Consider the following 27601-nt stretch of genomic DNA (forward strand, 5'->3'; position numbering starts at 1 on the left):
CTGGGCTAGAAACAGCCGTCACCTTCACAATCCTGCGCACTGCCCTGGCTGACAATATCAAGCATCACCAAGATCCAGAAAGCCGGTCGATTCTCGCCAGGTTTATGTGTCACGACGTAACCACGGCGGACCGGTTCTACGCGAATGCGCCAGGTATAAAGGGGGCATTGAGAATCCGCTCCATGTTCAGGGCGTCATCAGATGCGGCAGGCAGCTGCATCATCATCAGAAGGATGTCTACCGCTGTCAGATGGGGAGACCTCCGAAGAGGGCTGCTATAACAGTACAACTCTATCATCTTCACCTGATGGGTCATTGGAGCGGCAGCAGCAGCGGAAGCGGAAGCGGGAGGGAAAGAGGCCAATGAAGTCGGGACCGGGGCTGGTTGACACTCCTGATGATGGGGCAGGGGCCGTGGACTCAACCTGTTTGCCCTGGTGCACCGTGAGAATTAGACGCCTAATTTGGTCCCCTGAATCCCGCTAAACATTGTGAATATGTATACCGTGTATATAATTATTATTATAATCCTGTGTATACATTTTGTAAATAGTACAATATCTCCAGGGCGCATAACTGCACTTTACAAGCCAGGAAAGGTGCCAGAATCCTGGGCATACATTTTGTTAATAGTGCAACACCTCCAGGGCGCATAACTGCACTTTAAAACGTAGGTTAAGAAATTTAGTAGTACTGTTATAGTAGCAGTAGTACGTGTAAATAGTTTATGTTTTAGCCTCTCTGTACTGTCAACTGTGTTTTTTGTTCAAATAAAAAAAAAAAAAAAAAAAAACAATAACCTTGATGATTACCAGGGGCAGAAAAAGTGCCACTTTCCATCAGCACCGGGGAGGCACTCTCCTTGGTGCTGAACCCTGTGATGAGCGCTCAAGTGTTGGCGGAGGAGGTGTAAGCCAGAGGAGGGTGAACAAAAGTTAAAGTGTTTGAACCTCCAGCCCAGAAGGGGGGGTGATGCCGTGAAGAAAGCCGAATATGGATGCTGATGGGCGGACACAGAAGCACCATAAAACCACCCCCTTGTAAGGTCACCAGGGGCACGAGAATACCCTCCACAGAAGGGGGGGTGATGCCGTGAAGAAGGCCCAATATGGATGCTGATGGGCGGACACAGAAGCACCATAAAACCACCCCCTTGTAAGGTCACCAGGGGCACGAGAATACCCTCCACAGAAGGGGGGGTGATGCCGTGAAGAAGGCCCCAATATGGATGCTGATGGGCGGGACACAGAAGCACCATAAAACCACCCCCTTGTAAGGTCACCAGGGGCACGAGAATACCCTCCACAGAAGGGGGGGGTGATGCCGTGAAGAAGGCCCAATATGGATGCTGATGGGCGGACACAGAAGCACCATAAAACCACCCCCTTGTAAGGTCACCAGGGGCACGAGGTTCTGGTGGGTGTGAATACCTGTGTTTAGTCCGTGGGGGAGTGCTTAACTGTGGGGGCCCGGGGACTCAGGGTGTGCAAGGTTATGGAGGTCCCACTGTTAGGGGCCCATGCTGGAGGTAATTAGTCCGTCCTTGGGGCTCTGTGAGCGGGCAAAAAGAGGTGATTTCCCCCTGGTCTCTGCTGGAGGTGCAGAGTCCCACTGTTAGGGGCCCATGCTGGAGGTAATTAGTCCGTCCTTCGGGGCTCTGTGAGCGGGCAATGAGAGGTGATTTTCCCGGTCTCCGCCCTGGAGGTGTGAAATAAACAGAGTCCCCCTGTTAGGGACTGGTGCTGGAGGTCTCTAGTCCGTCCTTCGGTGCTCTGTGAGCGGGCAAAAAGAGGTGATTTCCCCCTGGTCTCTGCTGGAGGTGCAGAGTCCCACTGTTAGGGGCCCATGCTGGAGGTAATTAGTCCGTCCTTGGGGCTCTGTGAGCGGGCAAAAAGAGGTGATTTCCCCCTGGTCTCTGCTGGAGGTGCAGAGTCCCACTGTTAGGGGCCCATGCTGGAGGTAATTAGTCCGTCCTTCGGGGCTCTGTGAGCGGGCAATGAGAGGTGATTTTCCCGGTCTCCGCCCTGGAGGTGTGAAATAAACAGAGTCCCCCTGTTAGGGACTGGTGCTGGAGGTCTCTAGTCCGTCCTTCGGTGCTCTGTGAGCGGGCAAAAAGAGGTGATTTCCCCCTGGTCTCTGCTGGAGGTGCAGAGTCCCACTGTTAGGGGCCCATGCTGGAGGTAATTAGTCCGTCCTTGGGGCTCTGTGAGGGGGCAGAGAGAGGTGATTTTCCCCTGGTCTCTGCTGGAGCTGTGAAAGAAACAGAGTCCCACTGTTATGGGGACATGCTGGAGGTAATTAGTCCGTCCTTGGGGCTCTGTGAGGGGGCAGAGAGAGGTGATTTTCCCCTGGTCTCTGCTGGAGCTGTGAAAGAAACAGAGTCCCACTGTTATGGGGACATGCTGGAGGTAATTAGTCCGTCCTTGGGGCTCTGTGAGGGGGCAGAGAGAGGTGATTTCCCCCTGGTCTCTGCTGGAGGTGCAGAGTCCCACTGTTAGGGGCCCATGCTGGAGGTAATTAGTCCGTCCTTGGGGCTCTGTGAGCGGGCAGAGAGAGGTGATTTTCCCGGTCTCCGCCCTGGAGGTGTGAAATAAACAGAGTCCCCCTGTTAGGGACTGGTGCTGGAGGTCTCTAGTCCGTCCTTCGGTGCTCTGTGAGCGGGCAAAAAGAGGTGATTTCCCCCTGGTCTCTGCTGGAGGTGCAGAGTCCCACTGTTAGGGGCCCATGCTGGAGGTAATTAGTCCGTCCTTGGGGCTCTGTGAGGGGGCAGAGAGAGGTGATTTCCCCCTGGTCTCTCCTGGAGGTGTGAAATAAACAGAGTGCTACATTTTGTAAATAGTGCAATATCTCCAGGGCGCATAACTGCACTTTACAAGCCAGAAATAATGTTTAAATGGTCGGGGAAAGTATTTTTAAATGTCTGGAAGAGAGTTTTAGACAGTCATTTTGCAGGAAATCATTTAACATAGACGCTCTCCTGAAAATGCACAGAATATGTGCTTTTTCAGGAGACCGTCAATGTTAAATGATTTCGTGCAAAATGACTGGCTAAAACCTCGGAATAAGTGTTTGAAAAGCGGGGAAAAGTTGTTTAAAATAGTCTGATACCTCCAGGGCGCATCACCAAAAATGTACAAGCCAGGGAAGATGCCTGAATCCCGGATACTTTAGGTCTGTCACTTAGGGTGACCGCACCACTCCGACGCTCCCGAGAGTGGACGTCCATTGTTTGTAAGGCACCTAAGAGGGATTAGGGAACATGTTCGTGTGTCATTTAGGAAACCTATAAGTGTCCTGTGTTTCTGAATATTTGTGGGACCATTTCTGCGATTGGTTGCTGTTGAAGCAAGGTAATGTTTCCCCATTGTTGTTTGGTGGTGCGCAACTAAATAATAATGATTAATCTCAACTATTTCTGTGTTTGTGTTTCATTGATTCCTCTCTGTTTCATTCTTTCATGTTGTGTGAGTACTGGATCGCCACAACAGGGCAAACCTGTTCTTGTTGTGCTGTGGTAGTCATGGTGACGAGCCATGCCAGAGCCCTTGCCGCTGTTGCTCGTGAAGCAACCCAAGGGGGGCCCCGCCCGAAAGGGCTGCGATGGGGTCTCCACACACTGCATATCACCCCGGCCTGAGGAATGAGCGGAGTTGTGTGCAGTGCTATTCATACAGCGCGTAATAACAGCCCTAGGCTCATTACGACCGTGTGAAGCAGGCACACCTGGGACAGAGGAAAAACCGTGCTGCCTGCTAACCGATAGGCCAGAGGCAACAGGTTTACACGTCAAGCCCCGCTGTCTAATAACCGCCTGGTTATATACAGCTGGCTTGTGCAGCGAGCCCTGCCGCCTGCTAACCGACAGGTCAGAGGCAGCCTGCTCAAACGGCGAGCCCAGCAGTCTGTTAACCGACAGGTTACAAACAGCTGGTTTATGCAGCGAATCTTGCTGTCTGTTAACCGACAGATTAACAACAGTCGGCCTGACTAGTGTGGGGGAAATATGAGAAACAGCTGCTACAGACACACTGTTGGAATTTTCAACATTTTTATTGAAAATGTACTCCCGCACATCCCCCCCAAAAAGTCACTTTCGGCTCTGCTTCCTCGGAGGCTCTCTCGGAGCCGGAGAAGCAGACCAGGAGCGGGGGTTCTTCGTTCCCCTCCGACTCGTCGCCTGGAGACTCTGTCTCTGTGGCGGAGGAGCGGAGACATGGGACGGTGCCCCCGCAGCCGCCGAAGGGCAATTCTGGCACCGCTGCTGATCTCGCCATTGCCCGCACTGCCCCTGCTGAGACTGTTGCAGGTGCTGCGGGTGCTGCTGTCGCTGCTGTTGCTGGGGACGTCTGTCCGGCTGAAGCCATCCGACGTAACGCCGTATGTCGTCTGCCTGCTCCGATGCAGACTTCCTTGACTCCACCATGGTGTGGAACTGAGGTCCGAACAGTCCGTCCGGACTGATTGGAGCCTCTATCAGCTCCTTCCCTGCACCCTCCGGTATAGATCCCTGCTGTAGCCAGAGGTACCGGTGGACCTGAGTCGCCCACGTCGCAATCCGCGCCTGCGAAACTGCGACTGCGGCGCTCAGGGTAAGTGCAGTGCTGGCCGCCTTACCGATCTCCTCAGCCTCCCCTGAGGACATGGTGTCGGACTGCTCAGCTATACGTACCATGGAATTCACCAGCAACGCAATATTGTTGGCCGCCGCTGACGCCTGGTAAGCACACTGGTGCATCCGGTCGGTCTGTCGGGCGACAAACTGATCTCTGGAAGCAGTCAGCATGGGTCGCCATCCGGCAACCGTGCTGGCCTGCTTAACTCCAAAAAACGTCGTGAGGCTCGGCTCCAGAGGCGGCACGGTCGGAAAACCCTTATCCGTAAATCCCTCCACCCTCGTGAGGGGAGCGTACGTGGATACAGGAGCCCTCAGTGTCCTGGGGTTCGCCGCCGCCCCCTCCTGGTACTTCCTAATGGGCGGGAAGCGTGGCCAGATCGGGTCACTCCTGACCCTCTGTGCCTGGGAGAACACCCCGGACATGTCATCCGAAAACGTGCTCTCCTGAGCTGGGGGAACGCGGAGATCTCGCCAGGCGGCTGCCTTAGAGATGATCTCCGGGAGTTCCTGGAGAATTCCGCCAATCGACGGCAGAGCTGTGACGGCGGAGAGAGAGACCACTGGTCCGTCTACCGGACCTACACCGGGACCCCGCTCTGTCTCCTCCGTCCGGAGGAGAGAGAGGATGGGGGAACCACCTGGTGATCCATGAATGGAGGGGGCGTAATCGTCCGACTCGTGCCCTCCACTCGGATCCAAGAAGTCCAGGGCCTCGTCCACAGAGTAAACCTCTGGGACTGCCCAATCATCCTCTACCTCAGCAGCAGCGAGAGCGTCCGCTCTCTGCTGTCTGAGGGCCAGAGGGAGCCGGGCACATAATGAGCATGACACCTGTGGGGAAAGAGCAGCTTTCGCATGCTCTAACCCCAAGCAGGACTCACACTGTGAGTGTTTGTCAAAACTCATTATGTAGCCCGCCTCACATGAAAGGCAGTTCCGGACGCAGCCCTGACTTACCTTGCTCATCTCCATCTTTCCACTAGAAACAAAGCTTCGTAAGGGAGGAATCTTTGTTTTCTAATGTGCCTGCTACAGTGCTTCTGCTACTACGTGCTGAAGAAAAGTGGGAGCAGATTGACGGGCATACTTCCTATTTATACGGAAGTGAGACCGTAGGTGGGGCCCACGTCATAGGTGGGCGTGGATTAAGTCTGTCAGTGCTGCGCATGCGCAGTGGGATTACCCAATAGCGATAGCCTTAGAGGGCGAAGCCTTATACGAAATAGAACAGGAAAACAGAACCTAAATACACACAGGACTAATCAAACCAACAAGACACAGGTGAGGAGGGAGGAGAAACACAGGGCACCAGGTGAACGCAATCACCAGCAACAGACAAGACGGGAGGGGGAACACTTTTCAAACTAAAACAGGAAACAGAGACAGACAAACTAAAACATAGACAGATTGTGACAAATATATGCATAAATGACATATAATCACATGCTTCCTGTGCAATGTTTTAGCGTGGAACAAATGAATATACTTCGCCAATAATGAAGCTATATAATCCGTAACGGAGACCGAGATCTATGGCCCCAGAGATCACCTCCGTTACAGCGTGGTCATGGTTTAACTCCAATAGAATTGACTCTGCATTTTTGATCGCACTCTAGAAGCTATGAGTAATAAATACACTCCAAAATGATTAAATATCACTATTTCAGAGCAAAATAGTAATTACTCTGGAAAAAATACTCACCAATATTTCCTGTGTAGCATGATTTAAAAAACATATCAAAATCGAATTGCTTTTTGTGTCTGGGCTAGAAATGGACTTTCATGCTTGATTTGAACATAGGGGCCTGTTTTTATATATATATGTAACATCATAAATCATAAGTTGATTAACCACAACAGCATCAAATTAAGAATTTCAAAGCCCACTGTTATTATGGCTTACAAATGACTACCTGTAATCTGTTGTCATCATGGGATCACTGGTTGTGGTTCTGTAAAATGCATAGCCCCATTGGAAAGGCATGTGAAAATGTAATTAGCTCAATATCAACAAAGATGTCTGATTGGTTTTTCATATTCGACAGCATCAAATTAAGCTTTTCAGAGCCCATGGTTTTCATAGCTTTCAATTTACTGCAAGTGTCATTTGTGTGAGTAAATATGCATACCTGTCATCTGTTGTTCTGGGGGGATCACGGGGGGTGGTGCTGTAAAATGCACAGCATCATTCAAAAGGCATATCATCAAAATTACTTATTATGCAAATAGAAACCTGTTTTTATATATATTTAACAAAGTGATAAACCCCTACACCCTGATTTTAATATTTTCAAAGCTCACTGTTTTCACAGTTTACAAAAAGTGTAACGTGTGAGTAAATATGAATACCTGTCACTTGTGGTTCTGGGAGGCTGGGTGGTGGTGCTGTAAAATCCATAGCATCATTTGAAAAGCATATTCAAATATATATGGCTTAACCTGACGATAAAATGTTTTAAAGTTTTGTTTTAAAATAAGAGGTTGTTTAAGAGCTAAAATAAATCATTTGATAATAAAAAAAGTCCTACCTTGATGAGCAAGGGCCTCTGTTCAGATCTTTGGGAGGATATTTGATCTCCACTGGTCCCACTTCAGGACTTGGCAGGGCACTTCCATTGACTAGCGGGGTGATATCTAGAAAATAATAAAGTTTGAGTAATTATCCGCAACAAAACTTAAATTGCAGCTAAATAACCAGAGGAACCAGTGTCAGCGTGCTGAACCAGAAACTTCTAATTTAAATAGGTAATTCACTTTTGTATGTTCTTTTAGACTTACCATCAAAGGATGTGCTTAGGTCACTGGTGATACTAAATTGCTTGGACATCTGCAGCTGGATGTTGGCGTTCTGGTCCAGCATTTTGAAGGTCACCTGCCTTTGTAGGCAAGGCCACTCCAGCCAGTTATCATTTTCACCAGACAAGAGTTGAACAAACAATCCGAAAAAGGAATTATACAACACAACCCCAACCCTGTAAGCATAGCCCCCGCTGGAGTATTGCCGAGGGCTGTACATAGTGGTGCCAAGACTACTAGAGTTCAAAGCCTGCTCAAAGTCATCAAGCTGCATGGTTACATGTGGACATTGGATCTCTGACAGATTGATGTCATCGATTGAGAAGCCGCCTGTAGAGCTTCCTGCTCCTTTACAAACCTCAAACTCTACCTGGAAGTGCTTGGTGGCATTCAGGGACACATGATGGAGCTTCCAGTGTTTTGTTGGCTCACCTGGAGGAAGAATTTTGTAATGTCTGAATTGCATTTGTTGAATATTAACAGGCGCATGAGATATATAGCTTTCAAACACAATATTCTTAAACGCAATTTATAGAGGATGATACCATATGCTACATTACCAGTGATCTGTCCCATGAGGCGTAGGGTTCCCTTGAGGTCCAATTCATCCTGAAACTCTCTGATCCAGATGTTGAGGTGGTCTGACATGTTCCCACTGTGGAAATAGTAGAACTGGAGACACTGGACATGATGCTCCCTATTGAGACTCATCCTGTGGGTCTCCAGCCAGGCCGAGTCTCCCTCCTCACCTGATGCCGTGCTAACATGCATGAAGTAACCCGCATCTTTACCTAGAATGTGTATTGTCCAAAAAATAAGGAGTTATATATTTGTGTTTTTAATAATTTTCTGTGGGGATACTTGATAATATATTAAACAGTTCAAAAATAACATGACATAAGGGTGGGTGGCATAAGAAAGTTGGATAGGAATAGTACATATTTTGTATTCATTGTCAGGGAAGGTTTTGAAGTACACACATGCAATGTTAGATTTAAAAATCTTACCTTGTTCACCACTGCCACTGGGTAGATTGGTGTGGTCAGACACAGGACCCCCTGTAACATTTGTTACCATTTCCCAGCCAAGCCCACTCTGTGAACAGCTAGTCATTTGACACATGGTCTCATCGGGGAAGCTGCATTGCATCTGAAATGCAATGGTTGACTCTGTAGAGTAAGATAGAGAACATTGGGTTGCGCACTCTTGGTTGAATGTAGGGTATCAAATCAAAATAAGACTGATTCCGAGTGTTTATTAAAGGTTTTTGTGGGTAGTCATTTAATATTGACTAAACCTTTAACTTTGAAGTTCATTGTTCAAATACATGTTTTGATTCACAAACTGCAACCAAATGGCCTTATACAGGTTCACAGGAATCATTAAGTAAGCTCTTATCTTGCTTTTGATAATAAATAATAGATTTAGTTCGAGCTTGTGCTGTAGTCAATTATAATTGTACCCAGGTAAAAGCACAGGTAAAGTTCCTGAGTTCATTAAAATGCCCCTTGAAAACCTGCTGGGCTGCAAATAGCATTATTATATCTCCACCAATTTTCAAACACTTACTGCATTTGTAGAGGAGGTTCAGCTCCAGAGCGTCTTTGGGACTCACTTCCAGTCTTTGACCAATCACATCCTGGAACTTTGGGTCTTTGGTTATAATAGTTAACCCGTTGCCATTGCTGAAAGCATCTTTGCCGTAGTGCATCACTGACCAGTAGTCGTACGCAGTGGCGTTTTTATATGTATAAAAGTGGTGGGACACAAAAAACTTAGATGTCTATATATAAGCTTCTGCAGTGACGTGCAGTGAGGTTCATGGCTGGTGAGGCACTGGCACTGACTCTTCAGGTTTACAAATATTATATTTTGACCTAAACCAAAATATAATATTATTTTCAAAAGCTTTTTTTGTCTGATGCTTCGATTCATTTTAAACAGACAGTTCAACAAAAGGATACCCAAAACATGTAATTTTATCATTTAAATATTGAATTGTTCTCTCTTAGTAAGATCCCATTTTCAATAAAATTGCGGTCTTACCTTGACTTGAAGATGAAGTCCATTTGCCTATCCTTCTGGACAAACATTTCTATTACTTTTTTGTTAAAGTCCTCCTTATCTTCTTGTAGTTTCAAAAGTCTATCATAAATCTAATCGATAGATTTATGATAAAAAAATTATAAAAGTAGGGTAGACATGTGGATGTTATCCGGCTGATCAAAACGTGCATTTATCTAACAGGTACGTTTCCCACAGATCTTATTTCCAGCTATTTTCTAAAATGCTATGGAGAAATCTCATTGCTTTTTTGTGCTTACTTCCTGGTTTTAGGACGCGTCACTGCAGCTCTCTCGTCTCCTCTTCAAGCACCACACTTTTCGCGGCACACGTACTTACAGCCAATCAGCTCTGAATGATTTGAGATGACGTATGGTGGGGATGGTAGCTCCGTGCCCCTCTGGTCATTATTTTTTTGCCACACACATTACATAGAAAAATACTCTGAGCATGCGCACTGTAGTTTTTACAGTCACCGTTCACTTCACAGCGAGAGGAAGGGGCATCATCAGGTTTTGTCCCACATGGCTCTAAACAGCTCAATAGGCACACACTGTGACTGTAGACACACTAATTAGAAGAACACAGACTAAAACAGCAATGTACAGACGAATCAGATGATTAAACATGATCTTAAAATATATTTTATATATTTTTTTTTTTTTTTTTTTGCATTTTTGTAATCATTATTTGTAATACTTTCTGCTGACACTAGGTGGGGCTGTGCCCCACCTGCCCCTAATGACCAGTCGCCACTGGTCGTACGGGACTCCCTGGGTGGTGGTGGTTTCATTGCTTTGTTTGTCAAAATTATGCTGACGGCCTAGATAAAGACATATAAAAGCCAACCATTATTTGTTTAAACTTATTAAGATATGAATACAATTGTTTGGAATAATGTTATGTATTCATTGTTTTAATTTCAGCAGCATTTATCTTGCCACCAATCGATATATTGATATTTGAAATACTTTTGATTAATTAATTGATTGAGGCTCTAGAGTGGTGGTGCTGTAAAATGCATAGTATGATTTGAAAAGCGAATTGCTTTCTTTAAATGAAATTAATTTCTTAACTCAGGTTCAGGAACATGGCCATGCATCAACCCCATCACTAATCATGGCTAAGTTTATTTATATCCGGCCAATCATCCAGCCATCTCCAAACCCCCTTCATCCCTCCAACCATCGACCCCTTCATCCCTTATACTTTCATCCCTAAATCCCTCCATCCTGTATCCCTCCATCCTGTATCCCTCCATCCCTTATCCCTTCATACCAACATTCCTTCATCCCTTCATCCTGACATCTCTTTATCCTTTCATCCCGACATACCTTATCCTTACATCTCTATATCCCTACATCCCTTCATCCCGACATCATTTCATCCCGACATCCCGACAACCTGATATCCCTTCATCCCTCCCTTCCCTTATCCCTACATCCCCTCATCCTCTCCACCTGTCTCTATTCATATTCAACTCGTGCATATTTTGCGGAATCATGCCGGGGACGGATCCCCCACTCTGAGTCTCCCTCTTCCTGGACCAAAGCACGTTATCCCAGACCAGACCAACAGACGTCATTCACCATCATCACTTAATAACCCCCTCCATATCAATTAATTGTTCCTTCTTCATTAAACCTACAAACAGTATACTGTTGTGGCGTGGTCCTTGCTAGTGAAATCTAAGATAAGATTTTCAAAGCCCACAAATTACTGCAAGTGTAATGTGTGGGAGTAATAGTGAATACCTGTGATCCGTGGTTCTAGGGGGTTTAAGGGTGGTGGTGCTGTAAAATGCAGAGTATTATTTGAAAGACATGTATAAATCTACTTGCTTTCTTCAATTGTTGTTTAAAAAGAAATATACCTTTCTTGCTTAACATGAACATAGAAACACATATATATTTTATTTGTTGAATATCCTCAAGTGCATCAAGCTATTTTACCACTTACAAACGTAATACAGTTTACAAATTACTTAAAGTGTAAATGTGAATACCTGCTTTCATCCGTGGTTCTGGGAGGCTCTAGGGTGGTAGTGCTGTAAAATGCATACTGAAGCACGATTTGAAAAGCAAATTTCTTTCTTTAAATGAAATGTATTGGTTAACTCAGGTTCAGGAGCAAGGCGACGCCTTAGCCCCATCGCTAATCAAGGCTAAATCTATTTATATCCGGCCAAACATCCGGCCATCGCTTGTCTCCATTCTCTCAACCCACCCTCCCGCTCCCTTCCACTCATACATTCTTAGTTCTACCTCATACTTAGCCAAACCCCCTCCATCACTCCAACCATCGACCCCTTCATCCCGGCATCCCTTATCTCTCCATTTCTTATCCCTTCATCCTGACATTCAGACATCCCTTAATCCCTCCATCCCTTATCCTTTCCCCCCTACACCTAGCAAGTTAACCAAATCAATTTAAGTGTTGATCGTGTCCAATTCATTGTTTTGCCTATTCCTGCTGCCAACAAGTGGCCAAAAGAGATCTGTTCATGCTTTTCTGACTGGCATCTGATAAATGTGATATGTGGACCAAGTGATAGAGAAAGAAGACTGCCTTCCACTCGGTGAGTTTTTATTTTCTACATACACTTTCACAATCCAACATACTAACAAGCATTTTGTAACTAACACGGCCCAAATCATGTCGTTGCACACTTTTATATATTCTCAGAAATGCTAATGTTGTGAACTAACAACCACTTTGCACACAAATAAAGGCTCACACTTAAACTTTCCTTTGTATTACCCAGTTATAAAAGCAGTGAATCTTATATTTCTAATTTATTTGAATACACTTCCATAAGAATTCAAAGTAAAGATAATAACAAAACTGTGGTTACACTGATCAACTGCCTTCATGGATCAAAAAGCTTGAAACACAATAATTCCCATACAATTCTGTTTAATTAATGTCCTAGGTCTTTCGAACATTACAACATATATACAAAGAAGGATTGTAATTGTAATTTGATATTAGGCATTGATTGCCTGCAGTTTGTTTTCAGGCCTGTTAAAAAATGAGTGAAGCACTAAAACTAGCAACAGAGCACAGTAATTCAATTATTACATACATTTGAAAATCATTTGTAACTGTATTTCAAAACAATCAATAACGCCAAAATAATATTTTTTTTGTGCAAATAATGTAAATGTAAGTGGTCATTTCCATGAGGAATGAGGACCTAGAAAAGGAAACATGGTTATAATAATCAACTCCCAATCATCAGTTTGACCCGGACAGACATGATCACAAAAACAAATATATTGTAACAACATCATCAACTCTGTGCAGGCATTTCATTGACTTTTACATAAGCTGTTATACAATGTGATACAGTTGTAACCAATATTTGTTTTACCCTTTTGAGTTACCCATTTTTGATCTGTGTATATAACTAGAGAAAAAACGAGAGAAAGAAAACAACAAAAGAAACGTAATACATGTAAAACAGCTGAATAACTCTGCATTACGGGTCCCGTCATGAGCTGAGGTTCAAAGTTCAAGGCTTTTATTAGTCATACGTACATAGCTACAGTGTAGTTATGATGATGACAATCTTAAGTCACAGGCGAGATGTGCTTCAAGGTATCAAAAGCATCGCCGCTAGCAGGAGGGTGAGGACAGGAGAACACAGCAAACCAGGAGAGAAGCCAGACATGCTGAAGCCGGAAGAAAGGAATGGATGAATTAAGATATGAAGATTTTAGACACATACAAACATACACAACCGTATTTTGTAACAAGTGGAAATAGTCTCAACAGCATGAAATTAAGCTTTCAAAGTCCACTGTTTTTATGGCTTACAAGGTTTTTCATCTATACTGTGTGAGTCAATATAAATACCTGTCATCGGTGGTTCTTGGAGGCTCACGGGTTGTGAAGCTGTAAAATGCATATAATAATTAGAAAGGTGTATATAAATCGAATTGCTTCATTTAAAAAAGAGAAATATATATATATGGCATCATTTGATAGACATATTAAACTCCTATGTTTTTCCAAAGAAACTCCAAAGTTCTGTTTTGACAATAACAAGTGGTTTTAGTGTTGAAAAATGATAACACAATGTCCTACCGTGATGAACAAGGGCCTTCTTTCAGCTCTTTAGGAGGATATTTAATATTCACTTGTCCAACTTGAGGAATTGGCAGAGCACTTCCATTGATGAGAGCAGTGATATCTAGCAAAGAAAAAAACTTGGGTAATTATGTGCCATACTTCAACTTAGCGTACATTTAAACATTTAGAGAAAAATAATCAGCTTGCCTTGGAAGCTAAAGGTGAAAATGACACTTCCCCCCTTGAGGAACTCCCTGGTTTTTGATTCATTTTTATCGGAGAAAGTAGATCTGCCATACATAGATCCGGCAAAGATGGTTTCACCATTGTCATCTACGTAAGGCAATCCAACCAGACGAGGATTGTCCCACACGCTGCCTGTTTAAAGAGAGCAATAGATCATTTAAGTTAAATAACGAGAGAGTGTTCTAAACCAGAAACTACTTATGTAAATAAATACTGAACACTTTTATGTTCTTTTTGACTTACCATTGGAGGATGTGCTTAGGTCACTGGTGATACTAAATTGCTTGGACATCTGCAGCTGGATGTTGGCGTTCTGGTCCAGCATTTTGAGGGTCACCTGCCTTTCTGTGCAAGGCCACTCCAGCCGGTCATCATTTTCACCAGACACGAGTTGCACAAACAATCCGAAAAATGAATTATACAACAAAACCCCAACCCTATAAGCATATCCCCCGCTGGAGTATTGCCGAGGGCTGTAAATACGGGTGCCAAAACTACTAGAGTTCAAAGCCTGCTCAAAGTCATCAAGCTGCATGGTTAAATGTGGACATTCGATCTCTGACAGATTGATGTCATCGATTGAGATGCCGCCTGTAGAGCTTCCTGCTCCTTTACGAACCTCAAACTCCACCTGGAAGTGCTTGGTGGCATTCAGGGACACATGATGGAGCTTCCAGTTTGTTGGCTCACCTGGAAGAAGAATTTTGTAATGTCTGAATTGCATATATATAAACACAAGATAATTAAATGCTATATTTCTAGAGGATGATTACCAGTGATCTGTCCCATGAGGCGTAGGGTTCCCTTGAGGTCCAATTCATCCTGAAACTCTCTGATCCAGATGTTGAGGTGGTCTGACATGTTCCCACTGTGGAAATAGTAGAACTGGAGACACTGGACATGATGCTCCCTATTGAGACTCATCCTGTGGGTCTCCAGCCAGGCCGAGTCTCCCTCCTCACCTGATGCCGTGCTAACATGCATGAAGTAACCTGCATCTTCACCTAGAATGTGTATTGTCCAAAAAATAAGGAGTTATATATTTGTGTTTTTAATAATTTTCTGTGGGGATACTTGATAATATATTAAACAGTTCAAAGATAACATGACATAAGGGTGGGTGGCATAAGAAAGTTGGATAGGAATAGTACATATTTTGTATTCATTGTCAGGGAAGGTTTTGAAGTACACACATGCAATGTTAGATTTAAAAATCTTACCTTGTTCACCACTGCCACTGGGTAGATTGGTGTGGTCAGACACAGGACCCCCTGTAACATTTGTTACCATTTCCCAGCCAAGCCCACTCTGTGAACAGCTTGTCATTTGACACATGGTCTCATCGGGGAAGCTGCATTGCATCTGAAATGCAATGGTTGACTCTGTAGAGTAAGATAGAGAACATTGGGTTGCGCACTCTTGGTTGAATGTAGGGTATCAAATCAAAATAAGACTGATTCCGATTTGTTAAAGGTTTTTGTGGGCAGTCATTTAATATTGACTAAACCTTTAACTTTGAAGTTCATTGTTCAAATACATGTTTTGATACACAAACTGCAACCAAATGGCATTATACAGGTTCACAGGAATCATTAAGTAAGCTCTTATCTGGCTTTTGATAAGAATTAATGAAGAATAGCTTTAGTTCCGGCTTGTGCTGTAGTCAATTATAATTGTACCCAGATAAAAGCACAGGTAAAGTTATTGAGTTCATTAAAATGCCCCTTGAAAACCTGCTGGGCTGCAAATAGCATTATTATATCTCCACCAACTTTCAAACACTTACTGCATTTGTAGAGGAGGTTCAGCTCCAGAGCGTCTTTGGGACTCACTTCCAGTCTTTGACCAATCACATCCTGGAACTTTGGGTCTTTGATTATAATTGTTGACCCGTTGCCATTGCTGAAAGCATCTTTGCCGTAGTGCATCACTGACCAGTAGTCGTACGGGACTCCCTGGGTGGTGGTGGTTTCATTGCTTTGTTTGTCAAAATTATGCTCACGGCCTAGATAAAGACATATAAAAGCCAACCATTATTTGTTTAAACTTATTAAGATATGAAGAAGATTGTTTGGAATAATGTTATGTATTCATTGTTTTAATTTCAGCAACATTTATCTTGCCAACAATTTATATTTGAAATACTTTTGATTATACCGTCTGTATTTAGACAAAAATATTGATGATATGTTTATGGACTATTTATTCTATAACTTATTTCTTTCCAACTCATTGTAGGTCCTTTATATACCTTGATATAATCCTGTAAATATAAAGAAGAGGCATGTTTAATAAGAATCTGTAACAAACCTTCTCTGATGTTCTCGTTAACAATGGTCACATAATCATCTCTGTCATATCTGGACTGTTCATGGTAGAAGCCCAAAGCATGGAGGAACTCATGTTCAACGATTGAGATGGAATCACAGTTAGACCCGATGGAGATGTTCTGTCCGTTGGATATTACTTTCCCAATATATGAATAACATCTAAAATGAGAAAGAGCATCAGCAACAGCATTTTGACTGACCTTACCAGGCCTCGTTTATCAAAAGCATTCATAGTGAAAGTAAAAAATATGTGTATAGTAGAAAGAACAAAGACGTATATTTATCAAACATGCCCCTAAATCACAGCAGCTCATTTACATCCAGAAGCAAAATATGGTCAACCACGTACTTATGAAATGATCTAATGTTGAGGAACCTTTTGTGGACAAAGAAGCTAACAAGAAATGAATGGTAAAGACAGAACAAAAAAAACATACCCATTTAACTTCTGGACGTGGATGTAATACTCCTCAGAGTCCCTTGGTTTGAAGTCAATACATGACTTCAACCTGAACTGGTCAAAGGCTTTCAGGGTGAGTCCTTTAGCATTCATCTCTGCCATTGTTCATGGGGATTTTTCAAATAGAAGAAGAACAAGTAAATGATAATATGAATGCATAGTTTAGGTGACGTTTTCTTTCCTGGGAACATTACTGGAATATGTATGCTCTGGTGGATGCCTTTAATGATTAAGATCATGCCTAAGGAGCTTTGTTCACGTCAATGTGCTGCTGCTATCTGGTTCTTATCTCCCAGGAACTGACCCCAATAAACTGGTTAGGTCAATGATATAAAATATTTAACAAACTCCCTAACATGGCTCATAGCTGTTCTCTCTACCAAAGACACATTTTTTGGTTAATGCAGGAACAATTATATTTACCAAGGTCTTTGTCCAAAACGTATGGGACTGGAGATGTCCACAGTTCGTCCCCATCAGTAATGGCACTCCTCTGCGTTGTTGGTGGTGCCTAAAAAGATTTATAAGAAATGTAATGGGTGGCGGAAAATAATCATATAAACCAAGTTTCAGTTTCTTAATTTACAACAAAAAAAACCCACCTTCAGGATATCATCATGTAATAAATCTAAGATAAAGCACAAAAGGGTTGTGTTTTTAAACAAAGAAAGGTGCTGCAGTTAAGTATGAACGTGAAAACAGCAATATTAACACAGGTCCATTGAATGATATGAAGATGTTTGACTTTACCCTTGTTTGCCTCTTCAATGCTCTGGTCGTCACCAATGTCTAAAAAAAATTGAGAGGTTGCCATATAAAGTAACATTGATGAATTATATGATTATACTAGTTATATTTGATCAAATAAACGACTAAAACTTACCCACTATCAATGTTCCGACCTGTGAACAAAGACATTTGATCATATTAACAGATGTAGTAATATAATATGTTATGTACAACATGAAACACAAATAACGTTATTGTATTCTATCTAATGATAGTTTTTTTGGGAAACAGGTACGCTTAAAACTTTCGTCAAAACAATACCTAATTAATTCCTGCTATAAACTTTACGAAATGAAACACTGCAGTATGAAATACATCATGATTTGACAGAAAATAGAACAATAAAGTTACTCTTACCGTTTTTCGTGAGAATGATAATAAAAATATCAAGGTCACAACAAGGAAAATGTAGCCTTTCATCCTTTTGTCTTGGAACAAACCTAAACTATACACAGATATATGAATAAACGTAAAAGATGTCCCAATATATATATTGTTTAAATATTATAATGAGAATATATTGCTCAACCAATTTAAACAATAGCTTTTTTTTCTTTAAGTTTGATTAATTTGTATTTAAAGAAGACAGAAAGTGCTCATCTGCGTTTACCCTCTGCCAGCCTGATCGTCTGAGCGCTAACTGAACATGAGAGGCTTTGGCTGTAACAGATTCACTTTATATGTTATACAAAAGAAAGAAAAACAGGTTTTAAAACTATTCAGACAATGCAGTAAACACAGACACAGGGTTTCATCTAAATGTGACTTCATACAGAAATGTTAAATGAGTCTGCAGAATGACTCCCTTTTTTATTTATATTTGAATGTTTCACTTGTATAAACTGCCTTAACCTGTTAAGCCCCATGCCTGTTTTTCAGGTCTCAGGCTCGAAAATGACATTCCCAAAACAAATGAATATATCTTCACTTCTAAAAGGGGTAAATTAATAAGCTTCCGGTTTTGGGCATGCTGGCTGCGCATCCTCTCATTCACCAATGGTAATATTTAGATCAGGGGTGGGGAACCTTTTTCCTCTCAAGGGCCATTTCAATCTTTCAACATCCTCAGTTAAAAGCATCAATCTGGTGCACTTTGAGAGCAACATGAAGAGATCTATGGATACATCTCTCAACACCCATATGAAACAGAACTGTAAACAGATTTTATTTTTCTTTATGGATATTTTACAAATCACTCCCCTTTTAAACTGTATTCTTGTTTATTAATAAGAACTTTTTATTTTACTGTCATATAGTATTTTATACCTTATCACCTGAATCTCCTTCTAGAGCACCAATGTGTTTTTTAACACAGGGGTGTGGGGTGTGGCACTTCATTTGCTTTAACCTGTTAAGCCCCGAGCCTGTTTTTCAGGCCTCAGGCTCGAAAATGACATTCCCAGAACAATTGACTAAGGCTGCCTTTACACGGGAACGTTTGCGTTTATGCACAGTATGCGTTTTCAAAAAAGTCTTCCGTTCACATGCATTCGTTTCATTTAACGTGTCTGTTCACACGAGACCGCTGGAAACGCTGTAGTACATATGCCGGGACTGTAAGTGGCGCTGTAACTTCCGCCACAAAATACACCAAAAGCAGCGAAGAAGACCCCGGAGCATGGTTGCCATGGCTACCCTTCTGTTTATGCCCTGCGGTGGATTTAGCAACATGTAGTAGTTCATGTAATTCTCCATGTCCACTTGTTGCTTATGGTTGTGGTAGAGGAGCTGTAGATTTTGCACTAACATCTGTAGCATGGTCGAGCTGTAGATGGTGTACTAACATCTGTAGCATGGTCAGTAGCAGTTGCACTAGCAGTAGCTACTGACAGTAGCTACTGGCCATGCTACAGCAGTGAGCAGCAGAGGCGGGGAGAGGTGGGGCTATCGTTATTTTTTCAGGAAATTATCGTATAGAGGCGATTACACGGAGCCGTTTGACCCCCCAGAGCGTTTTGTTTGCAAATCTATCCACCTTGGGACCCGTTATCGTTTATGGGGTCCGTTTCTATCGTTTTGTTACAGCCTCGTGTAAATAATAGGGCTATACGCAAGAGAAACTATGCAGATACAAGCCGTTTCGTTCTCGTGTAAAGGGGGTCTATATCTTCACTTCTAAAAGGGGTAAATTAATAAGCTTTTTCTCAAAGCAATGATAAACCTGTGAGTTGGATGTAGAAGAGTCAGAATCAATATAGATGTTTTTATTTTAAAGTAAATTCAGATTGAACATTACATTTTAGTTTCCGTCCAAAAGAAAAACATTATATAGTGAATACCACCCTTGAATGATGGGATAGTAGACTAAAAGCTTCAGGAATCCAAATTATACATATAATAAGTACCCTGTATCAAGATTGATGCAAAACAAGTGAAATTTGACCTTTTTAGAGAGGTTTGGGGAAAATAAACACTTCTGGGGTCATTTGGGTGGATAGAATCGAGGGGAAGTTCCTAAATCCATCTAAACCAGGGGTAGGGAACCTCCGGCCTCCGGGCCGTATACGGACTGCGAGACCATTTGGTACGGCCCTCGAGGTAATTTATAAACACACGCAAAAAAGAAAAAAATTAAAGAAATCTAGACCGCAAAATAATTAAACAAGGTAGTGCCTGTTTTTCCTGGCCATGGTCAGGGTCCTTGAACACAACACGAGCCTAACGTGTCATCACGTTGTATATGTCTCGTCTGACAGGGGTGCAGTTCTGACGGAGACCACCAGAACGCGGCTCCGGCACTACATCAGTTGCAGTACCCATAAGGAGCCGTACACATGCCGCAGTTTTTGCGTGGCTGTGTCTTTAGTTGAAAGCCCAGTGGCGATCGGTTCATCTGTCATACTGATCATACAGTCAATAACTTTGTTGTTATTAGCATCTGGTTAGCTAGCTATGCTAACGAATATAATAAGCTTTTTCTACAACCAGTGAGGCACATCTTTATATGATCATTATAGTTATAAAAAAAATTGAGAATAAAGTAAACAGGTATAAAATACTATATGACAGTAAAAGAAAATGTTGTTATTAATAAACAAGAATACAGTTTGAAAGGGGAGTGAATTGTAAAATATCCATAAAGAAAAAGAAAATCTGTTTACAGTTCTGTTTCATATGGGTGTTGAGAGATGTATCCATAGATCTCTTAATGTTGCTCTCAAAGTGCACCAGATTGATGCTTTTAACTTCAACATTTAAAAAAAAATCTTTGGACCCCCTAGAGGATGTTTGGTTGAATGGAATTGAAATGGCCCTTGAGAGGAAAAAGGTTCCCCACCCCTGATCTAAATATTACCATTGGTGAATGAGAGTATGCGCAGCCAGCATGCCCAAAACCGGAAGCTTATTAATTTACCCCTTTTAGAAGTGAAGATATATTCATTTGTTCTGGGAATGTCATTTTCGAGCCTGAGACCTGAAAAACAGGCATGGGGCTGCATTGTCTGAATAGTTTTAAAACCTGTTTTTCTTTCTTTTGTATAACATATAAAGTGAATCTGTTGCAGCCAAAGCCTCTCATGTTCAGTTAGGGCTCAGACGATCAGGCTGGCAGAGGGTAAACGCAGATGAGCAATTTCTGTCTTCTTTAAATACAAATTAATCGAACTTATCATTTATTTATTGATTAATTTAAAGAAAAAAAAGCTATTGTTTAAATTGGTTGAGCAATATATTCTCTTTATAATATTTAAACAATATATATATTGGGACATCTTTTACGTTTATTCATATATCTGTGTATAGTTTAGGTTTGTTCCAAGACAAAAGGATGAAAGGCTACATTTTCCTTGTTGTGACCTTGATATTTTTATTATCATTCTCACGAAAAACGGTAAGAGTAACTTTATTGTTCTATTTTCTGTCAAATCATGATGTATTTCATACTGCAGTGTTTCATTTCGTAAAGTTTATAGCAGGAATTAATTAGGTATTGTTTTGACGAAAGTTTTAAGCGTACCTGTTTCCCAAAAAAACTATCATTAGATAGAATACAATAACGTTATTTGTGTTTCATGTTGAACATAACATATTATATTACTACATCTGTTAATATGATCAAATGTCTTTGTTCACAGGTCGGAAAAACATTGATAGTGGGTAAGTTGTAGTCGTTTATTTGATCAAATATAACTAGTATAATCATATCATTCATCAATGTTACTTTATATGGCAACCTCTCAATTTTTTTTAGACATTGGTGACGACCAGAGCATTGAAGAGGCAAACAAGGGTAAAGTCAAACATCTTCATATCATTCAATGGACCTGTGTTAATATTGCTGTTTTCACGTCCATACTTAACTGCAGCACCTTTCTTTGTTTAAAAACACAACCCTTTTGTGCTTTATCTTAGATTTATTACATGATGATATCCTGAAGGTGGGTTTTTTTTGTTGTAAATGATGTAACTGAAACTTGGTTTATATGATTATTTTCCAACACCCATTACATTTCTTATAAATCTTTTTAGGCACCACCAACAATGCAGAGGAGTGCCATTACTGATGGGGACGAACTGTGGACATCTCCAGTCCCATACGTTTTGGACAAAGACCTTGGTAAATATAATTGTTCCTGCATTAACCAAAAAATGTGTCTTTGGTGAGAACAGCTATGAGCCATGTTAGAGAGTTTGTTAAATATTTTATATCATTGACCTAACCAGTTTATTGGGGTCAGTTCCTGGGAGATAAGAACCAGATAGCAGCAGCACATTGACGTGAACAAAGCTCCTTAGGCATGATCTTAATCATTAAAGGCATCCACCAGAGCATACATATTCCAGTAATGTTCCCAGTAAAGAAAACGCCACCGAAACTATGCATTCATATTATCATTTACTTGTTCTTCTTCTATTTGAAAAATCCCCATGAACAATGGCAGAGATGAATGCTAAAGGACTCACCCTGAAAGCCTTTGACCAGTTCAGGTTGAAGTCATGTATTGACTTCAAACCAAGGGACTCTGAGGAGTATTACATCCACGTCAAGAAGTTAAATGGGTATGTTTTTTTTGTTCTGTCTTTACCATTCCTTTCTTGTTAGCTTCTTTGTCCACAAAAGGTTCCTCAACATTACATCATTTCATAAGTACGTGGTTGACCATATTTTGCTTCTGGATGTAAATGAGCTGCTGTGATTTAGGGGCATGTTTGATAAATATACGTCTTTGTTCTTTCTACTATACACATATTTTTTACTTTCACTATGAATGCTTTTGATAAACGAGGCCTGGTAAGGTCAGTCAAAATGCTGTTGCTGATGCTCTTTCTCATTTTAGATGTTATTCATATATTGGGAAAGTAATATCCAACGGACAGAACATCTCCATCGGGTCTAACTGTGATTCCATCTCAATCGTTGAACATGAGTTCCTCCATGCTTTGGGCTTCTACCATGAACAGTCCAGATATGACAGAGATGATTATGTGACCATTGTTAACGAGAACATCAGAGAAGGTTTGTTACAGATTCTTATTAAACATGCCTCTTCTTTATATTTACAGGATTATATCAAGGTATATAAAAGGACCTACAATGAGTTGGAAAGAAATAAGTTATTAGAATAATTAGTCCATAAACATATCATCAATATTTTTGTCTAAATACAGACGGTATAATCAAAAGTATTTCAAATATAAATTGGTGGCAAGATAAATGTTGCTGAAATTAAAACAATGAATACATAACATTATTCCAAACAATCTTCTTCATATCTTAATAAGTTTAAACAAATAATGGTTGGCTTTTATATGTCTTTATCTAGGCTATGAGAATAATTTTGACAAACAAAGCAATGAAACCACCACCACCCAGGGAGTCCCGTATGACTTCTGGTCAGTGATGCACTACGGCACAGGTTATTTCAGCAATGGCAACGGGTCAACTATTATAACCAAAGACCCAAAGTTCCAGGATGTGATTGGTCAAAGACTGGAAGTGAGTCCCAAAGACGCTCTGGAGCTGAACCTCCTCTACAAATGCAGTAAGTGTTTGAAAGTTGGTAGAGATATAATAATGCTATTTGCAGCCCAGCAGGTTTTCAAGAGGCATTTTAATGAACTCAATAACTTTACCTGTGCTTTTACCTGAGTAAAGAAATCATTGACTACAGCACAAGCTCGAACTAAAGCTATTCTTCATTCATTCTTATCAAAAGCCAGATAAGAGCTTACTTAAAGCTCCCATGTCATGCTTTTCCGGTTATTACCCGTCCCCTTGTGTGTTATGAAGGTTTTTATGCATGTAAACGGTGTGCAGAGTCAAAACCCTCAAAGTACACCCTGTAGCGAGTAAAACTCTAACACAGAAAATACCTCCCCAAAACGCCTCGTTGGAGATACGTCACTGCCCATTTGAGTCTTCCATTTAGTTCCGGGTACCGCCTGATGTCATGCGGTACCCGGAACGAAATGGACCAATCCCGAAGAGCTATGGCCACACCACCAGCGTCGTGTTCCTCCTCCAGAGGTTCGAAGAACCGGCATTTCACAGACGAAAGCTTCCAAAACATTGCCCAGTTTGAGGCCGGATATGCACAGCTTGTTTGGACCGTTTGGAGCAGGGGAAGATCTGGGTATACAACCTGTAAGTTTGCATTGTTATTTGTGTATTTATCAAACAAGACTGTTTAAATGTGTAAACTGTGTTGGACTGCTAAGCCATTGACACAGTGCTAACTAAGTTGCTAGAGTTTCCATATATCAACTCTAATATCAGCAGATGGCCTTGCATACATGTATCTCATAGCAGGAGAATGTCTGCATTCACACACAAAATACCTATTGACAGTATACTCCGGGTGATTTGCCGGTCAGTCGCGAAACGTAATTACATTATAGCTGGCGTAGCGATCTAACACACGGAGCTAGAGCTAGTTTCGGTCAGAAAAACATTTTTGTGATGCTACGTTGCTAGCGTTTAAATATATCAACTACAATGTCAGCAGATGGCCTTACATGTTTGTCATGGCAGGAGAATGTCTGCAGTCACACACACGGAATACTCATACAGTATACTGTACTGTGATTTACCGTACATTGTGACCGTACATATACTGCATGTAGCTAACGAGGCTAGCTGTATGCTAGCGCAAAACAATGTATTCATGCAAGTTACATTGTATGACCGAACGTAGCAGAATACCCGTATACGATTGCAATTATAAACACGTTATTGCTAGCCTAATATGAACCACTAGCTTTTGTTCATAGTAGTTTTATTACACTGCATTATAGTTGCCTTTCCTCCAAGCTAACGTTCATATCGTGTTAGCTACCAAGGTAAACAAAGCTAGGTTAGCATATTAGCAGGCAAGCTGTTCATTACACAACTACTACTAACGAATCTAAAACAACTAAGTTTCTCTAATATTTTGTGATTTGCATTTGATTTCGTCCAGCCAGATCCTGGCGGACAATCCATGACGGGGAAGGGATTCTACTACTACTGAGGGTGCTAAAAGGCACCGCACCGACTGCGCAGGCAAGATGCGAGGAGGAGGAATGGATGATATACCGTGTATATATGTATATTTATGTTCATTTTGTACATTTCTAAAAATAAAGTTTAATGGAAATACTTAGTAGGCCTATCCTTTCTTCCCTGAATTCATATATAGCAAACCATGATTTGATTTCTCATCAAACAGTAGTAGTTTATAACGGGTAAAAATAACTTACTCTTTGTTATGAGAGTAGCTCGTAGGCCACAACGGAAAGGCAAGGAGACATACACGAGTTTACAAAACCACGGCACATTTATTGTAGTAAATGCAGAGACAGGTGGTCGAGGGGAGAGGGTCGCTCAGTTCGTCCTTCTGCAGCCGCTTTGGAGAGAGACTCCGGGCCGCTGGGATTAATAGCACCGGCTACGGAGGTGTCCGTGATCGCGCTGATTACCCTCTTCAGCTCCACCCCACCGTAAGACAAAGGCCCTGAGGCCGTCACACTCTTCTATAACAACAGTTAAAAATATATATGTATATAAAATATACCGCTGTACCGACGCCATGATAAGACTGATGTTACGCTGAGAGCAGCCGGGAAAAGCACTGACATGGGCGCAGCCTCTCTGGTGGTTGACTAATCAGAACGAGTGGCCGAGCTGACCAATCGGAGCACACTAGGCTCACAGGGAGGGGGGGGCAAGAGCTCCAACGAGTCGTTTAGTGGAGAAAGTGAATACTGCTGAATACACATGCTTGACAGAGATGCTGTATGCGAAACCAATGTGAGTTTGGAAAATTGCACAGTATAAATCTATTTTAGTATACCTCAACAATGTAATTATGATCAGTGGAAATGGCCATGACATGGGCCCTTTAATGATTCCTGTGAACCTGTATAATGTCATTTGGTTGCAGTTTGTGAATCAAAACATGTATTTGAACAATGAACTTCAAACTTAAAGGTTTACTCAATATTAAATGACTACCCACACAATCCTTTAATAAATCGGAATCAGTCTTATTTTGATTTGATACCCTACATTCAACCAAGAGTCCGCAACCCAATGTTCTCTATCTTACTCTACAGAGTCAACCATTGCATTTCAGATGACATGCAGCTTCCGCGATGAGACCATGTGTCAAATGACTAGCTGTTCACAGAGTGGGCTTGGCTGGGAAATGGTAACAAATGTTACAGGGGGTCCTGTGTCTGACCACACCAATCTACCCAGTGGCAGTGGTGAACAAAGTAAGATTTTTAAATCTAACATTGCATGTGTGTACTTCAAAACTTTCCCCGACAATGAATTAAAATATGTACTATTCCTATCCAACTTTCTTATGCCACCCACCCTTATGTCATGTTATCTTTGAACTGTTGAATATATTATCAAGTATCCCCACAGAAACTGATTAAAAACACAAATATATAACTCCTTATTTTTTGGACAATACACATTCTAGGTGAAGATGTGGGTTACTTCATGCATGTTAGCACGGCATCAGGTGAGGAGGGAGACTCGGCCTGGCTGGAGACCCACAGGATGAGTCTCAATAGGGAGCATCATGTCCAGTGTCTCCAGTTCTACTATTTCCACAGTGGGAAAATGTCAGACCACCTCAACATCTGGATCAGAGAGTTTCAGAATGAATTGGACCTCAAGGGAACCCTACGCCTCATGGGGCAGATTGATGGTAATGTAGCATCTGGTATCATTCTCTATAAATAGCATTTAAGAATCTTGTGTTTGAAAGCTATATATCTCATGCGCCTTTTAATATTCAACAAATTCAATTCAGACATTACAAAATTCTTCCTCCAGGCGGGCCAACAAAACAATGGAAGCTCCATCATGTGTCCCTGAATGCCACCAAGCACTTCCAGGTGGAGTTTGAGGTTTGTAAAGGAGCAGGAAGCTCTACAGGCGGCTTCTCAATCGATGACATCAATCTGTCAGAGATCGAATGTCCACATGTAACCATGCAGCTTGATGACTTTGAGCGCAATTGGGATGCCAGTGATTATGGAGCCTCTAAATACAGCACTCGGTATTACTCCAGCGGGGGCTATGCTTACAAGCTAGCGATTGAGCTGTATAATTCATCTTTCGGATTGTTTGTGCAACTCGTGTCTGGTGAAAATGATAACTGGCTGGAGTGGCCTTGCACAGAAAGGCAGGTGACCTTCAAAATGCTGGACCAGAACGCCAACATCCAGCTGCAGATGTCCAAACAATTTAGTATCACCAGTGACCTAAGCACATCCTCTAATGGTAAGTCTAAAAGAACATAAAAGTGTTCAGTATTTATTTACATAAGAAGTTTTTGGTTTAGAACACTCTCTCGTTATTTAACTTAAATGATCTATTGCTCTCTTTAAACAGGCAGTTATGTGTGGGACAATCCTCGTCTGGTTGGATTGCCTTACGTAGATGACAATGGTGAAACCATCTTTGCCGGATCTATGTATGGCAGATCTACTTTCTCCGATAAAAATGAATCAAAAACCAGGGAGTTCCTCAAGGGGGGAAGTGTCATTTTCACCTTTAGCTTCCAAGGCAAGCTGATTATTTTTCTCTAAATGTTTAAATGTACGCTAAGTTGAAGTATGGCACATAATTACCCAAGTTTTTTTCTTTGCTAGATATCACTGCTCTCATCAATGGAAGTGCTCTGCCAATTCCTCAAGTTGGACAAGTGAATATTAAATATCCTCCTAAAGAGCTGAAAGAAGGCCCTTGTTCATCACGGTAGGACATTGTTATCATTTTTCAACACT

At 41.9% G+C, this 27601-nt stretch overlaps 3 protein-coding genes and 2 long non-coding RNA genes across 5 annotated transcripts; 1 reads left to right on the top strand and 4 right to left on the bottom strand.

The window, feature by feature from the left end:
- Window positions 1–6521: 6521 nt before the first annotated feature.
- LOC117474475 lies at window positions 6522–7011 on the bottom strand. The gene is made up of 3 exons (XR_004555102.1): window positions 6965–7011; window positions 6745–6783; window positions 6522–6567 (listed from the first exon to the last, which is right to left on the bottom strand). It is a non-coding gene; the product is annotated as an uncharacterized LOC117474475 (long non-coding RNA).
- Window positions 7012–7139: 128 nt separating this feature from the next.
- Window positions 7140–8185, bottom strand: LOC117474596 (meprin A subunit beta-like). Its single transcript, XM_034120477.1, has 3 exons — window positions 7972–8185; window positions 7394–7843; window positions 7140–7249 (listed from the first exon to the last, which is right to left on the bottom strand). Exons 1-3 carry the CDS (start codon window positions 8180–8182, stop codon window positions 7140–7142), a joined length of 771 nt encoding a protein of 256 aa, XP_033976368.1. The 5' UTR covers window positions 8183–8185.
- Window positions 8186–13560: 5375 nt separating this feature from the next.
- LOC117474605 (meprin A subunit beta-like) lies at window positions 13561–17208 on the bottom strand. The gene is made up of 10 exons (XM_034120490.1): window positions 17188–17208; window positions 17009–17096; window positions 16563–16680; window positions 16106–16284; window positions 15582–15815; window positions 15016–15177; window positions 14569–14799; window positions 14039–14485; window positions 13757–13927; window positions 13561–13670 (listed from the first exon to the last, which is right to left on the bottom strand). The coding sequence occupies exons 3-10, from the start codon at window positions 16676–16678 to the stop codon at window positions 13561–13563; spliced, it is 1650 nt and encodes a 549-aa protein (XP_033976381.1). The 5' UTR covers window positions 16679–16680; window positions 17009–17096; window positions 17188–17208.
- A 26-nt stretch (window positions 17209–17234) lies between these two features.
- LOC117474761 lies at window positions 17235–17824 on the bottom strand. Its single transcript, XR_004555112.1, has 3 exons — window positions 17732–17824; window positions 17469–17487; window positions 17235–17374 (listed from the first exon to the last, which is right to left on the bottom strand). It is a non-coding gene; the product is annotated as an uncharacterized LOC117474761 (long non-coding RNA).
- A 4069-nt stretch (window positions 17825–21893) lies between these two features.
- Window positions 21894–27576, top strand: LOC117474612 (meprin A subunit beta-like). Its single transcript, XM_034120503.1, has 9 exons — window positions 21894–21932; window positions 22258–22375; window positions 22654–22832; window positions 23140–23358; window positions 25910–26185; window positions 26287–26517; window positions 26646–27080; window positions 27207–27380; window positions 27467–27576. Exons 2-9 carry the CDS (start codon window positions 22260–22262, stop codon window positions 27574–27576), a joined length of 1740 nt encoding a protein of 579 aa, XP_033976394.1. The 5' UTR covers window positions 21894–21932; window positions 22258–22259.
- Window positions 27577–27601: the final 25 nt, after the last annotated feature.

The sequence above is a fragment of the Trematomus bernacchii genome, unplaced genomic scaffold (assembly GCF_902827165.1).
Source record: "Trematomus bernacchii unplaced genomic scaffold, fTreBer1.1, whole genome shotgun sequence".
NCBI lineage: Eukaryota > Metazoa > Chordata > Actinopteri > Perciformes > Nototheniidae > Trematomus > Trematomus bernacchii.